This window comes from Trachypithecus francoisi, unplaced genomic scaffold (assembly GCF_009764315.1).
Source record: "Trachypithecus francoisi isolate TF-2019V2 unplaced genomic scaffold, Tfra_2.0 Lachesis_group17, whole genome shotgun sequence".
Classification (NCBI taxonomy): Eukaryota; Metazoa; Chordata; class Mammalia; order Primates; family Cercopithecidae; genus Trachypithecus; species Trachypithecus francoisi.
This window is the reverse complement of record NW_022681462.1, coordinates 25,650,968-25,664,895: the sequence shown is the minus strand read 5'-3', so window position 1 is coordinate 25,664,895 and position 13,928 is coordinate 25,650,968. Positions and strand designations below refer to the sequence as shown.

General features: G+C 44.2%; 1 protein-coding gene across 1 annotated transcript in view; it reads left to right on the top strand.

The window, feature by feature from the left end:
* Window positions 1–5,336, top strand: part of TACR1 (tachykinin receptor 1) — a 157,807-nt gene extending 152,471 nt beyond the window's left edge. Inside the window, exons 4-5 of the mRNA XM_033175242.1 lie at window positions 395–591; window positions 2,105–5,336. Coding sequence (XP_033031133.1) covers window positions 395–591; window positions 2,105–2,396 — 489 coding nt within the window. The 3' untranslated portion in view covers window positions 2,397–5,336. The remainder of the gene's footprint in view (window positions 1–394; window positions 592–2,104) is intronic.
* The last annotated feature ends 8,592 nt before the right edge of the window (window positions 5,337–13,928 follow it).

Here is a 13,928-nt window from a genome sequence, read left to right as displayed (position 1 = left end):
CTCCAGTCATGAAGAATAATATAACACAGTAGTCCCCAAAGGTGAGCATGCATCAGAAGCATCTGAAAGGTTTGTCACACTCAGAATTTGGGCTCCTATCCCCAGAGTTTCTGATTCAGTAAGTCTGAAATAGGGTCCAAGTATTTGCATTTCTAACAAGTTCCCAGGGGATGGTGATGATGCCGGTTCTGGGACCACACTTTGAGAACAGCTGACATGACCAAAGTCCTGTAGCACCACGTAGTAAGGATCCTTTCTCCTCCCTGAAGGGGCTTCTTTTAAATACTTTCCGCTTTATCCCATACTGTGCACAGTGAGGGAATGGGAGGAAAAAGGAAGCAGCCATAGAGAGGGGGATGTGCTGGTGGTCTCACCTGTCTCACCCTCTTGCCAGGTGGTCAAAATGATGATCGTCGTGGTGTGCACCTTCGCCATCTGCTGGCTGCCCTTCCACATCTTCTTCCTCCTGCCCTACATCAACCCGGATCTCTACCTGAAGAAGTTTATCCAGCAGGTCTACCTGGCCATCATGTGGTTGGCCATGAGCTCCACTATGTACAACCCCATCATCTACTGCTGCCTCAATGACAGGTGAGGATCCCAACCCCATGAGCTCTCCAGGGGCCACAAGACCATCTACCTCATCCTAAATGAGTAAACCCAGCTGTGAGACAAGAGGGACAAGCGGGGACTGCAGCTAACTTGTCATCACACAACTCAGCCTGGCTGATTATTACCATCCAGGAATGGGAGCCCAGAGTGGACTGATTTTCTTTTTTTCTTTTCCAAGGGGAACCAGAAATCCATATTATTGTCCAAACTCTTCTGATTTATAAATACTGGCAACTAGTGGGGGAATTAAAAACTTCTGTGGTTAATGCATTGTAAGGCAGGTCTGCAAGCTGGATCCAGGCTCCAGGCCGTGGCGTGTGAGTTTGTTCACTCTGCTCTGTGGATCCAGTACACAGTGGGCTATGCATGCAGAAAGAGAATTCCATCCCCGCACAGAGCACATTTGCCTTCTCTCATCTCTCACTGTCTTCTTCCCATTCCATCTTATGATCTGAGCAGCTTTACCCACTTTCTTCCAGCAGTTCCAGCAGGACAAGGTAAGGCAAAAAGGAGTTGTGACCCCAGAGGCCTGATTCCTGCCCTCACTTAGTCAAACAGGTTGGGGAGAGCCATCCTGCAGCAGAAGCCAACGTCAGAGAAGTAACAGAAGGCAGAGCCCATCAGGAATGCTGGTCAGCGGTAGGGAATTCACCATGGGGTGCAGAGGGCTCCCAAAAGCAGTCTGGGACACACAATGGCTGCAGCACAGTCTGTCATCCAGAGAACCACCAGCCTCTGAGTGGGGAAGGAGGAGGGAGAGGAAGGAGAAGAATAAAATGCTTGTTACCATCTTTATATCCATCAGTCCTCAGCCTGTAAGGTGCCTTCTGTGAATTAGACACTCAGGTACTAGGAATTTGGGGAAAGACCTTCTCTTCAATTTGTCCAAAGGGTCTCTGTTAGTCTAACTCACAGATTCACCCTTATTTCTAAGAGTTTCATGACTCGCCTGCACTTTTTTTTAGGTTAAATCTAGCAGCATACCTTTAAGTAAAGGTTAATTCTTCCTATTTAACAACCGGAGAAACTGAGGCACACTGAAGGAACATGATTGGCAGAGAGTCCTCCTTCAGTCGATGGGCTACTCGAGGGGAAGGACTGAATCTTGATATGTGTTTTTACCACCCAGTAACTAGCACAGTGCTGTGCACATAGTAAACACTTAGTGAATGCGTTTTGTTGATGTAGAATTGACCCAAAATCTGCTGACTCCATGTGAGGGGAGACAGCATGGTTCAGGGCCACCCCCAGTAAAGACATATTTCACATAAAGATTTTTCCAGTGACGGATTTTTTTCTAGTCTTGGATTTGACCTTGTTGACTGACCGTTAAGCCTTTTTGGCCTCAGCATCTCCAGCTGTGAGTTAATTTTAAAAACAATAACAGAATCACGCTTGGGTATGTCCATGTGTTAACAAGCTGATGCAACGGTGGGCAGCCCTCTGAGCAGGCCATCCCAAAGGGTCACCTCTTCATCTGCTCACTCTCCAGGTTCCGTCTGGGCTTCAAGCATGCCTTCCGGTGCTGCCCCTTCATCAGCGCCGGCGACTATGAGGGGCTGGAAATGAAATCCACCCGCTATCTCCAGACCCAGGGCAGTGTTTACAAAGTCAGCCGCCTGGAGACCACCATCTCCACAGTGGTGGGGGCCCATGAGGAGGAGCCAGAGGACGGCCCCAAGGCCACACCTTCATCCCTGGACCTGACCTCCAACTGCTCTTCACGAAGCGACTCCAAAACCATGACAGAGAGCTTCAGCTTCTCCTCCAATGTGGTCTCCTAGGCCACAGGGCCTTTGGCAGGTGCAGCCCCCACTGCCTTTGTCCTGCCTCCCTTCATGCATGGAAATGCCCTTCATCTGGAACCATCAGAAACACCCTCACATTGGGGCTTGCAAAAAGGGTCAGATGGCTTAGCGAAAACATTTCAGCCTCAAGTCAAAAAAATCTCAATTCTTCCCTATCTTTGCCACCCTCATGCTGTGTGACTCAAACCAAGTCATTGAACTCTGCTAAGCCTGTAAAATAAAAGGTTGGACCAGCTTTTCCCAAAAGCCCATTCATTCCATGATTCTGGAAGTGACTTTGGCTGCATGCGAGTGTTCATTTCAGGATGAATTCTGCAGCACAGCTGCAGACCCGGAAGATTCATTTTCCTGGAGCCCCATGTTACTTCAATAAAGTTATTTCACATTAGCCTCCTGCAGCTGGAGGCTCCCATCACCCCAGCCTACACTTGACAGGATGAACAAAAGAAGGCGCCACATAACATCTAAATGAAAAATTTAGCCCTGTCTTCTAAGCATCTGTGAAAAGAAACATATGTATTCCCCTTTTTGGCATCTCAGTATTTCAGTGCATTTACACATCATGAGATTGAGAACCTCGAGCTTCCACATTATGTCCCCAGTGACTGTCCTGAGTAGCCGAAGCAAGCAGAATATGTCCACTGATACCTGCTAATGTCTCTTACAGACCAGGAATTGGTAGACTTGCACTACATTTAATGTGTGGCTGACCCTCTTTTCCTGCTTATAAACAAGGGGGCTGAGTTAGATCATCTAACTGTTCCTTTGAATCTTAACATCATATGGTTCAAGGTTGTATGGGGGGTTTTTGTTTGTTTTACCAAAAAAAAAGAATAAAATAGGAGCAGTGAGTTTCATAAATAATACCCAGTTCCTGGAGATGTAGCAACCGCTAAGGCCATCTGTAACTATCCATCTCAGACATTCTCTGATTTGTCTTAAAATCCTGAGTACATTCCTTCTCCTGGAAAGTTTTGGCTTTTGACAGAGCAGAGGACTTCATGCCAAAGCCTACATCCATCCAGTTTTAGCAGGTTGAATTTCACAGCTGCAGAACACTGTCAGAGAAGACAAACACGGGCTTCCTGCTTTGACCTTTGGGTATTTTAGGGTGGGGGCCCTAACCTTGATTCTTAATTTTACACTTGCATCGTGCTCATATGTGCGACAAGCAAGAAGGCTGCACTTTGCAGCTGCACTTCTGGGAAGAGAGCATCTTGCATCTTCCCTTCAGACTCTCTGAATGTCTCCTCCCTGCCCCATGGCTTTGCCAGCTTCCTGTCTCTACAAGATAGAATGACTCGTCAACCCTAAAGGACAGTCAGTCTTCCAAGAGCCGTGAACTGAATGCTTTGAATCCCAATTCGGATTTAGAGTTTCCATGAGATGAGCACGCAGTTTTCTTTTTCTGTCTCCCAGATCTGTGTTTTGTCCAGATATGGCTGGAAGCAGAAGCTTCATGTAACATCCATGAATGTCCTCCTGGTAGTTTACATAATGGGTGCACATGTGCCACATCCATAGCATTAAGGGGAGAACAATGCACTGTTTACAGCCTTTGCCAGCCCTGATGGCTCTAATTCTACCAGGGCATCTGCAGGCCTGGGGGAAGAAGCAATAGTATAAGCCAGAAAACCTCGAGAAGCACATTCTCCAAAGCAGCGTAGAAAGTATTAAATAAACTAAGTGAAGCCAGATCATTGCAGATATGTAAATGGAAGACAAAATTTAGCAGCAACAAAAGTTAGTGCCCTAAGCATTAGTCATACTTCCAAGAGACTCTTGCTGTGTATGGATTATTCACTTTGGAAGGATGTAAAGAGCTAAAGTGATTATGAGAAGTACCTAAGAAGACGGTGTCAAGAAGTTGGGGACATCCCATCTATGGAAGAGAAGGTTGGAGTTGAGCTCAACAAGGATTAACTGAGCGCCTGCTCTGGACTTTGCCCTGAGCTGGGGACACACAGCCCCTGCAGCTCTTGAGGAGCCCACCTTATTGGCCACCACTAACTAATTCACCAGTCCTGGTGAGTCCAAGCTGCCCAGCAGTCGTGGAGGCATCTGAGAGGACAGATTCTCCACAGTGTTCTAAAAACCCACCCTCACCATGGGCAGTCAAGCCAAAGACTGGGATCTTTGGAGAGCCTCTGGAATGAGAGTTCTCTGGGGTACTTACAAAGGGAGCTGTCAGTCATTCCAGGGGACCTAAAGGAATAAGGTTGAACAGCATCATCTCTGTGCATAGTAAAAGGGAATGTTGCGTGGTCCTGGGCAGTTTCCAATATGGCAAAGCGTCCGCTTGCAGAGTGCCAGCAAGCCTTCCTCTGACCCAGTCTCCAATGTCCACTAACACAAAAATGTCATCATCTCCCACATGTGAGAAGCACCATGATTTGTACTGTGCATGGGTCACATTCTTATTCTAGAAATGCGTCACCCTGTGTTTATCTAAGTGTGTTTCCTTGGTGTAATGTCCAGTAGTAATAGAATATGAAATATCAAGGAACCATCTTTGTTATGTGACTTCCAAAATGTGAGATCTCGTTGCTGTCACTGTGATATTTGTATTGTGCTGATCTCTTCCTCCTCTTCCTCCTCATGCTTTCTCAGGGAGGAGCCCTGATGTATATCATGAACTCACAGTTCTAGACCACACTAATTGAGGAGGGGAGTGGGGAGCCTTTCTGGGAGGAGCTAGAGAACAAGAGTCCTTCTCCTCCTTATGCCCCAGGAGAATACTAAGAGATAAGGACAGAGTGGAATCCTGGGGAAAGGGAACTCAGGAGCTGACCCCGTTGGCCTAATTTGTGGGGAGAAGAGTATAAGTGGAGAGGGGCCATTCCTGAGGTTTCCACATTTTCAAGCCTGGGCTCCTGGAAAGAATATCTATACAGAAATAAAGTATATGTTTTACTCTCTCATGCCTCTGTCTCTTCTCTAGGGGTCCTAAACATCCTATAGGATGCTAAATGGGATGGTACTAGGAACCCTAATAACTTGGGTAGCTAGAAGGATGGAATCAATGTTTAGCAAACTCTTACCTCTGTGATGAAATGGGTTGGGAAGATGTGGGAACTATTCTCAGGTTGAGATCTGAGAAGGGAGGTGGGATTATGTGAAATGACAGTGATGTTGCCTATGAAGAGAGCTGTGTCAGGATGTAGACACGACAATAGAGTTATAAGCACAAGAGTTTTCACAGGACAGGAGGTTGGGGGGAATAACATCTGAGAAAGACAATGGGGAAAGACAGCAGAAGTACTCTGGGACAGCCTTCAGACCACCATGCCAATCTGACACCCGGGAAAAATGGGGTAGTTAGGAAGAGCCTTAGACTGTGGTGCAGCTCCCAGCCCAACACATGCAAAGATTGCCCAGAGACATTGCATGTTAGCAGAAATGGCCAGGCCTGATGCCCTGCCATGCTCAGCCACTGGCTGGGGCTCTCTGGGGAAAGTGTTCTGTGTTTGAACACCATGGCGGATGCCGAAGCCCTGCAGCTGGAGGCTGTCCGCCAACTGCCCTGCCATTCTTCCTCAAAGAGGGATCTGAGCCATGTACCTCCACAACTACCACCCAAACTTTGATCCAGACCCCTGTGTTTGAAAACACATGTCAGAAAACTTGTGGCAGGCTTTGAAACATCAGTGATAATCCCTGCGAGCCCTGGCAATCTGCTTCATACACCTTGGATTGCCTTGTCCCCTGTGCCACCTCACCCCCAGCAGCTCCATCAAAAGAACAATAAGCAGCTGGTAACAGACTTGTAGTGCCAACGACTGCAAAGGCACTGAAAGAGGGAATTCTGAGAACATAGACTATCCAACACAGTTAGTATCAGAAACAAGCAATAAAGATGTTTTATTTAAATTGAGGCATCTTCAGTGGGAGTATGTGGATAAGCTTTAAGGAATCTGCAAGTCCCCTCCAAGTTCCCCACAAATCATATGTAAAACATTATGTGTGTTTAATAAGAGGTGCAATTAAAGCTGAATCTTCTCAAAAGAAATCATTCACCCTCCATTCCCCAGGAGGAGGAGACAATTTAAATTGTTTATAAAAGAGTGGCAAGAACTGGAGACTTTCAGAGCAGCGAGAGGCAGATGAGCCCTGGGAGAACCAGAATGGTTGCTGGGAAGCTAGAAACAGCTTTGGAATAAAATCATAGCTCACCTCAGATACTCAGATGAGTTAAAGCTGTAGAATGTCATTTAAAATATTTGCGGCAGTAAAGACTCCAAATTCATAACGAAGGGGGTATGCTCACTCTTCCCTTGTTAGCTGAGGGAAGACTGCGAATTGAAGAAATTACAAACCAAGAAATAACTCAGGATGCGGAGTGCAGACATTCCCGTGCAGAGGCAAAGTCGTTTTCACTTATTCCTAGGCATGTGTGGCCTGCCTGCACAATGAAAGTGCTCAGCCTTGGGTACCACACCTGGCTTTACTAATACTCTCTGATGGAGCTCCTGAGCTCAGAATCTAAGAGCAGTCTTTCAGTCACGGCTCCTAGCAGAGTGGGTATAGTGGGGACACACCAGGAATGTTCTCGTTCATCTTCAAAGGTGAAAGGAGCATCTGATTGTAGAAATTGCTTCCCTGAACCCCACAGGCAATGATCTGAGACACTGTTCTTTATTTCTACCCAGTTCAGGAAAACAGAGGAAGAGGACAGAGGCCATGGAGCCTCATATTTCACAAGCACCAAATTCAGCATCAAGGAGTTGCATACTTTCGTCCTGGCTTCTCTCTCAAGCAAGGCAGCTTGCAAAGGGAAAAGACTGATAATTAGAAACAAATGACTAAACAACATCAGCAATGACATGAACCCTAAGGGCCAGCTGCCCTGTCACAGTCACTATCTGATGGCATGTTGGCTGTACATATTCTAGTAGCTGCAGAGATTATCATACAGATTCAAAACTAGGCTTCCTACATTTTGTGTATCTCTCTCTCTCTCTCTCTCTTGCTCTCTCTTCCACCTTCCTTCCTTCCTTTCTTCTTTTTACTTCCAGTGTCTGTTCGTTTTCTACTCTTTCATCCAACACTGCTCCCATCCCTGGAAGCCCTCTCCTCCCAACGCACTCTCTGCTGAAATCTCTAGGTTTTATCTCACTACTCTAGATGCTTTACTGGTGTACTAATTAATAGAAGACTTGGTATGTGCTATATGATAGACTGCAGCTTTGTGTCGCCCCACCCCACAAATTCAAATGCTGAAACCATCACCCAATGCGACGAGTCGAGGACTTTGGGAGGTAATTAGGTCATGAGGGAGGTGCCGTCGTGATGGGATTAGCCCTTTATAAGAGACACAAGAGAGCTTGTATCTCTCTCTGCTCTCTGCCATAGGAAGGACAAGGTAAGAACATGGCCATCAGCAAACTAGGAAGAGTACCCTGACCGGAAACTGACCATATTGACACAGTGACCTTGGACTTCTAGCTTCCAGAACTGTAGGAAATAAATCTCTATTCTTTATGCCACTCAGTCTGTGGCATTCTATTATAGCAGCCCCAGCTACCTAAGACATTGAGAACCTACCCATCCCTACTCACAAATTCCCCTTACCCATCTCTCCAAAGCCCCTCACCCATCATATGTAGTCACCCACCCACACTTTCCCTTTATTCCCTAACCCTCTCACCCACTTTCCCAAACTGAGATGGATTTCACCGCAGGATGCCCAAGTTGGTCCCAACACTAAAAAGTAGCGGCTGAAAAGAAGAAGGCACTACGGCTGTTCTACATCAGCATGCAGGACCTCAGAGCTCATCCCCAGCGATCACCACGGGCAGGCAGCCCTTGCCTTTCCTGTGTGCTGCCCTCATGCTGCAGAGCTCTTTGGCCTGGGTGTTCATCTGTATACTAAATGGAGTGGGAAAAGGTACACAGCGCAAGATACCCCCAAGGTCCTTGCTTGATAGAAGAAAAGGGCACATGAATGAAAATAGAAATGTGTGCTCCCAAAAAGTTGGAAGCTCTGAAAAGTGGAAGAACAAAACTGCTTCCTTCTCTCTCCCCATTTCAAATGCTATAATAATTACTATAAAAAAAAAAACAGGCATTACTCTGTAGATCTTGTGCCAATCACTGTATGTGCATTATCACATTTAATCCTCATACTCCATGAAATCAGTATCATTGTCCTTAATTTAATTTGAGAACAATGGGGCATAGTTGAAGTAATTTCTCTGAAATTTCATTGCCAGAAGTGAATCTCAGTGATGACCAATTCCAAAAGCCCAAGGTCTTAAGAAAGATCCTCGGCCGGGCGTGGTGGCTCAAGCCTGTAATCCCAGCACTTTGGGAGGCCGAGATGGGTGGATCATGAGGTCAGGAGATCTAGACCATGCTGGCTAACACAGTGAAACCCCGTCTCTACTAAAAAATACAAAAAACTAGCCGGGCAAGGTGGCGGGTGCCTGTAGTCCCAGCTACTCAGGAGGCTGAGGCAGGAGAATGGCATAAACCTGGGAGGTGGAGCTTGCAGTGAGCTGAGATCCGGCCACTGCACTCCAGCCTGGGTGACAGAGCGAGACTCCATCTCAAAAAAAAAAAAAAAGAAAGATCTTCTTCTGTCTCTTTTGTTTATCATATTCCTGGACCTCCATCCTTTTCTTAAAGATGCCCAACCCAGGCTGGCATGACCTCCCTACACATATTGCCAGGAAGCTAGTTGATGTGGTAGTATTTCAAGGAACAGCAAGCTTCCATAACCCCATTAGATCATTGGACAAATATTTCAAAGGGTAAATTGTCTTCACAGTCACTATAGTTATCCCTAAAATTAGGTAAGATGTACAGCCGGACTCTAACTATGATTTGAAGAGTGCTCGCCAAGATTTCCTGCTGAAATTCATCTTAGTACATTTAGTCTTGAGTGCACAAAATTCCCTAGATATGTATTTCCTTGGAGAATAAAGTCTTCTTTTAGAAAGACAAATGTCACTGGGCAGGATAATATCTCATGTTTACAACTAACAAGTTAGATATCCATGTCCTGCCCATAAGGCCAAACTCACCTAGATATTGGAATCAGGAGTGTGGAGTGGGACTGCTTGATTGCCTGAGAAAATGGTGCATAAGGGGAGGGTGTCCTGAGGCTAAGACGAGCCAGAAAATTACCTAAAAGTTTGCCCATAGGATTGCTGATTCAGGAAAGAAAGGTAAGCTCAGTACCCAAGCAAAGGAACCAGGAATTTGAAAACTAGAGGGACCAAGTGAATAGTTTTCAAACCCTAATGTGCATAATTTACTTAGTAAGTTTACCAAAATCTGGATTCCAGGCCCCATTCCCAGAGATCCTGAGCTCTGGCTAGGCCAAGGAATCTGCATTTTAACAAGCATGTCAGTGGTTATAGTGCAGATGGCCCATGGCACCACCAGAGTAGGCAAAGCAGAAACAGAAAATGGGTTGGAAAGTTGATGAGAAGGGGCTTTGACAGGAAAGAATGAGCAGGTGAACGGAGGGGGCTCTTCACACACAGGCTTGCCTCACATGGTCAAGGTAGCCTCTCAAAGGACTGGGCATGAGAAGCTGACTGGGTGCATGGCCACAGGGTCAGCACCACCAGAGCACCAGAGAGAAGAGAGACAGTGGGAGAAGTTGTAGGGAGGTTGGGTTGCCACCCAGTCCACTTCTCAACTTTGCCCTATCTAGACATTCCCAGTGTTATTTTTTCCAACATTTTAATTCTATTCCTCTGAAGAAAGGAAGTTCACTATCCCCCACCTACTACTCCCTGTTTTAGTCTTCCTTCACAGAAATTTGCCAAATCAAAACTAAAATCTAACACTTTCACTTTCTAGATTTTCAGACATATGCCATAGAGGCTGACTTCTGGGAGGCCCTAATTTTGAATGGTGTCCAACTCAGAGTGGAATTGTTTTCCCTAAATTCTAAAACAATTCCCAGAGCACTTTATAGGAAAATATTTTTATACAATCCTAACATTCAACCCAAGTTTATGACTTTGTTGATTACTTACAGCTTCCCTTTTATACTCAACTCAGAATCCTAACCAAGCAAGGAAAGAAGTCTATATAATGGAGCAATATTGTTTATGTGGGCAGTGGGAAAGAGCGAGAAGGAGATCAAAAAGCAACTAAGACAAAAACAGCAGAAGTCAGATTTTTCTCTTATAACGAGTAAAAGATAATAATAATAAAATAAGACTATAAGCCACAACTCTTCCCAGTTTTATCCACCTTTAGATAACAGTACTGGGTTCCATGATATATCATGATGACAGGAATAGCCTCCAGCCTGTGGTTAGGAGCTGGGTACACGTATCTGCATGTTTCTTTTTGGCTACATAATAAGAGAAAGGCTAATTGTGAGGTTCCCCAGAACCCATTCTTTCAACAAATATTTACCAAAACCCTAGAAATATTTCTTCACAGAAGATAACTCATTCCCATGGACGGAGGGCACTGTTGGTGCTTTGATACACCAGAAATAATCTTTGATGACTCCTGTGACAAGAAATATAAAGCATCCTTCAAGCCAGGGCACCTAGCTCTTCATCCATTCACTCTTTGATCTCCTGCAACACACCAGGCCCAGTGCTGGCATCAGGATGCAACAGGAGTAAAAACAAACATGGTTCCCACTAGAAAACAGCTTTGAGGCTTATGGAAATGTATGCTAATCAAATAACCTCACTAATGAGAGTATAATTAACAGCTGAGATAAGGATGATTAACGGAAGAAAGGCTCTTTTATGGGAGCCTGTAACAACAACAACAACAAAAATGGATCCACAACTTGAGGTCAGGAAAATCTTCCCTGAGAAAGTGAGACCCTGAAGAAGAGCAAGAGTTCATTAGACAGAGAAGGGAAAGGCTTTTCCAAGAATTGGTGTGGAGAAAGTCCTGTGACTAAAGAGAATATAGCATTTTGAGGTACTGAAAAAACAAGACCAAGGTGGCTGCTTGGAAGAGGGAAGAGAGCGTGATAGGTGAGGCTGAAAAAGAGGGAGGCAGAGAGTATTGGAGAACCTTGTACGCCATGATAAGAATTTTGGTCTTTAGTTTTAAAGCAAAGTCACCAAAAGATTTAGGAAGTGATAGAATCAATCTGCTTTTGGAAAAGATCACTCCAGCTGAAGGGAAACTAAATTAAAAGACAATTGCTATCATTCAAGGAGGAAGAGATGGGGTCTTGGACTAAATTGGTGGCGTGGATGGGTAGAAAATGGATGAATTTTAGAAGTGTTTAGAAACTATATGAGAAACTTTTGTGTGGTGATGGCACTAGTTGTAAGGAGAGGGGAGGTTTCAGGAGTGAATTTGGCTTTTCTTATGTAACTAACTGAGTGATGCCACCATTTATTGAAACAAAGAACATTGGGATACCAAGCTTGAGAGAGGAGAGAGGCAGAAATATTGTGAGTTTGATTTAAACATGCTATATGCGTTAACTTTTAGACATCAAAGAAGGCATCAACTAAGCAGTTGGGCTGAGAATATAAATTTGCAATTCAATTACAGATGGCAGTCGATGCTATGGGCATGAATAAACTTGCCAAGTGTGATAGCACTGGGTAATCAACTGCAACTTTTAATAGCTGCATAGAAGAGGAGTCAGATTGTGCCCAGAGAGAAGAAAAAAAAAACAAAAAAACAAAAAAACAGGGAATGTGGTGTCTTGCAGGCCAATGAAAGAGAATATTCCAAGAAAAGATTTCTATGATGTTAAATACTGAAAATTAATAGAGAAAGAGGAGAAATAGAAAATGCCTGGTAAGTTTAATGATAAAAAGATCAGTGGTGGTCTTACCAAGAGCTGTTTGAAAGGAGTCATGAGTTAAAAGCAGATCACAGTGAGCTGAAGAATGAACACATAATGAAGAAAGAAATAGAAATACAAACCTATAGAACTCGTTCTAAAAGGCTAATTTAGAAGTTGATGGCAGAGAAGATGATAGCTAGAGTTAGTATGGGACCAAGGGAGATATTTTAAACTTGTATTTGTTGTTCAATAAAATAGGTAATTTCCTGCCTCAAGGGATAATCCTTTCGAGAAGGCATAGCTTAATATACAGGAGAGAAAACAGAGAATTGTTAGTGAACAATTTCTGAGAAAGGACAGTGGAAAGGAGAGCACAGCAGGAAGATGGCAGACAAAGGGGGAAGGCAGTCTAGGAGACTTGATGGTTGGATACCAGAGAAATTCTTCTGGCTGATGGTTTCAATTTTCTCTGAGAAGCAGAAAGCAAGGTCTTTTAATAGGAAGGAGGCAGGAAGTTGTGGAACAGGACTATAAGCATACAGAAGATGTCAAATAATCATTGCAGATTCCTTAGAAACTATGATTCAGTGGTTCAGGGGCAGTGCCTCCAAATCGACATTTTAAACAAATCACACAGCTGATTCTGATACAGGGACCAGTCTTTAAGAAACACTGGCCAAGAGTTTCAAGACATGTTCCTTTTTATGTCCTTATGTGAAACCCACCATCAAGAGCAGAAGAAATAGATATTTCCAAAAAGATCATACTGGAGTACACAATTCCAGGAAGTTGTTTGATCAAAGCAGCTCTGGAGCCATTCTTGACCTTATGGGAAATTTAATAGATCTTAATTCAGTTCCAAGGCACTCAATATTAACTCAAACCAGTCTTTTATTCTGACTTTAGGTCCTTGTTCTAACAACAAGGTGCAATGAACTGAAGGTTTGTGCCCTCACCTCCAAAATTCATGGGCTGAAACCTAATCACCAACGTAATGGTACTTGGAAGAGGGGCCTTTGGGAAACTAGATCATGAGGATGAAGCTGTCATGAATGAGCCTAGATCCTTACAAAAGAGACTCCAGAGAGGTCTTTGTTCCCATTTGTCATGTGAGGACACAGCAAGAAGACAACTGTCTATGAACGGGGAATAGAGTCCTCACCGAACACTAAATCTGCTGTTGCCTCGATCTTGGACTTTCCACCCTCCTGAACTGAGAGAAAAAAAATGTCTGTTATCCAAGTGCACGGTATTTTTTTTACTAGCTGGATCAGACTTAGACACCAGGATTATGTTTTATCCATGTTCCACTCAATCATGTTCCACTCAATCATGTTCCACTCAACCCTTCCATCCCCAGAACTACCACGAGTTACAACACTAATCCTTATCTAATTTATCTGTGAGAATTTCAAGGTAACAATACATGCATGAGTATGCACAAAAAGATAGATCAAAACCAACTTCACTCAGCTTAATTTTGAAAGAATAACTGTACAAGTTTTACAAAAGCATTGTAACTATGTCAAGATTATGCATTTTGACACAAAAATAGTTTCTGTCCATGAATTTGAAGCCTGAGGATAGATTGATCAACTCTACAAAGGGTCTTACTTGGTTTTTGGTCATATTCTTAATGAACTTCCCCTCATCTTTGCTTGATTAACTGCCATTTATCCTTCAAATCCTAGATCAAATGTTACTTTCTTGGAAATGTTTCCCATCACCCTCAGTCCCATTCCGAATAGATCCCCACATTTATTCTCTCTTAT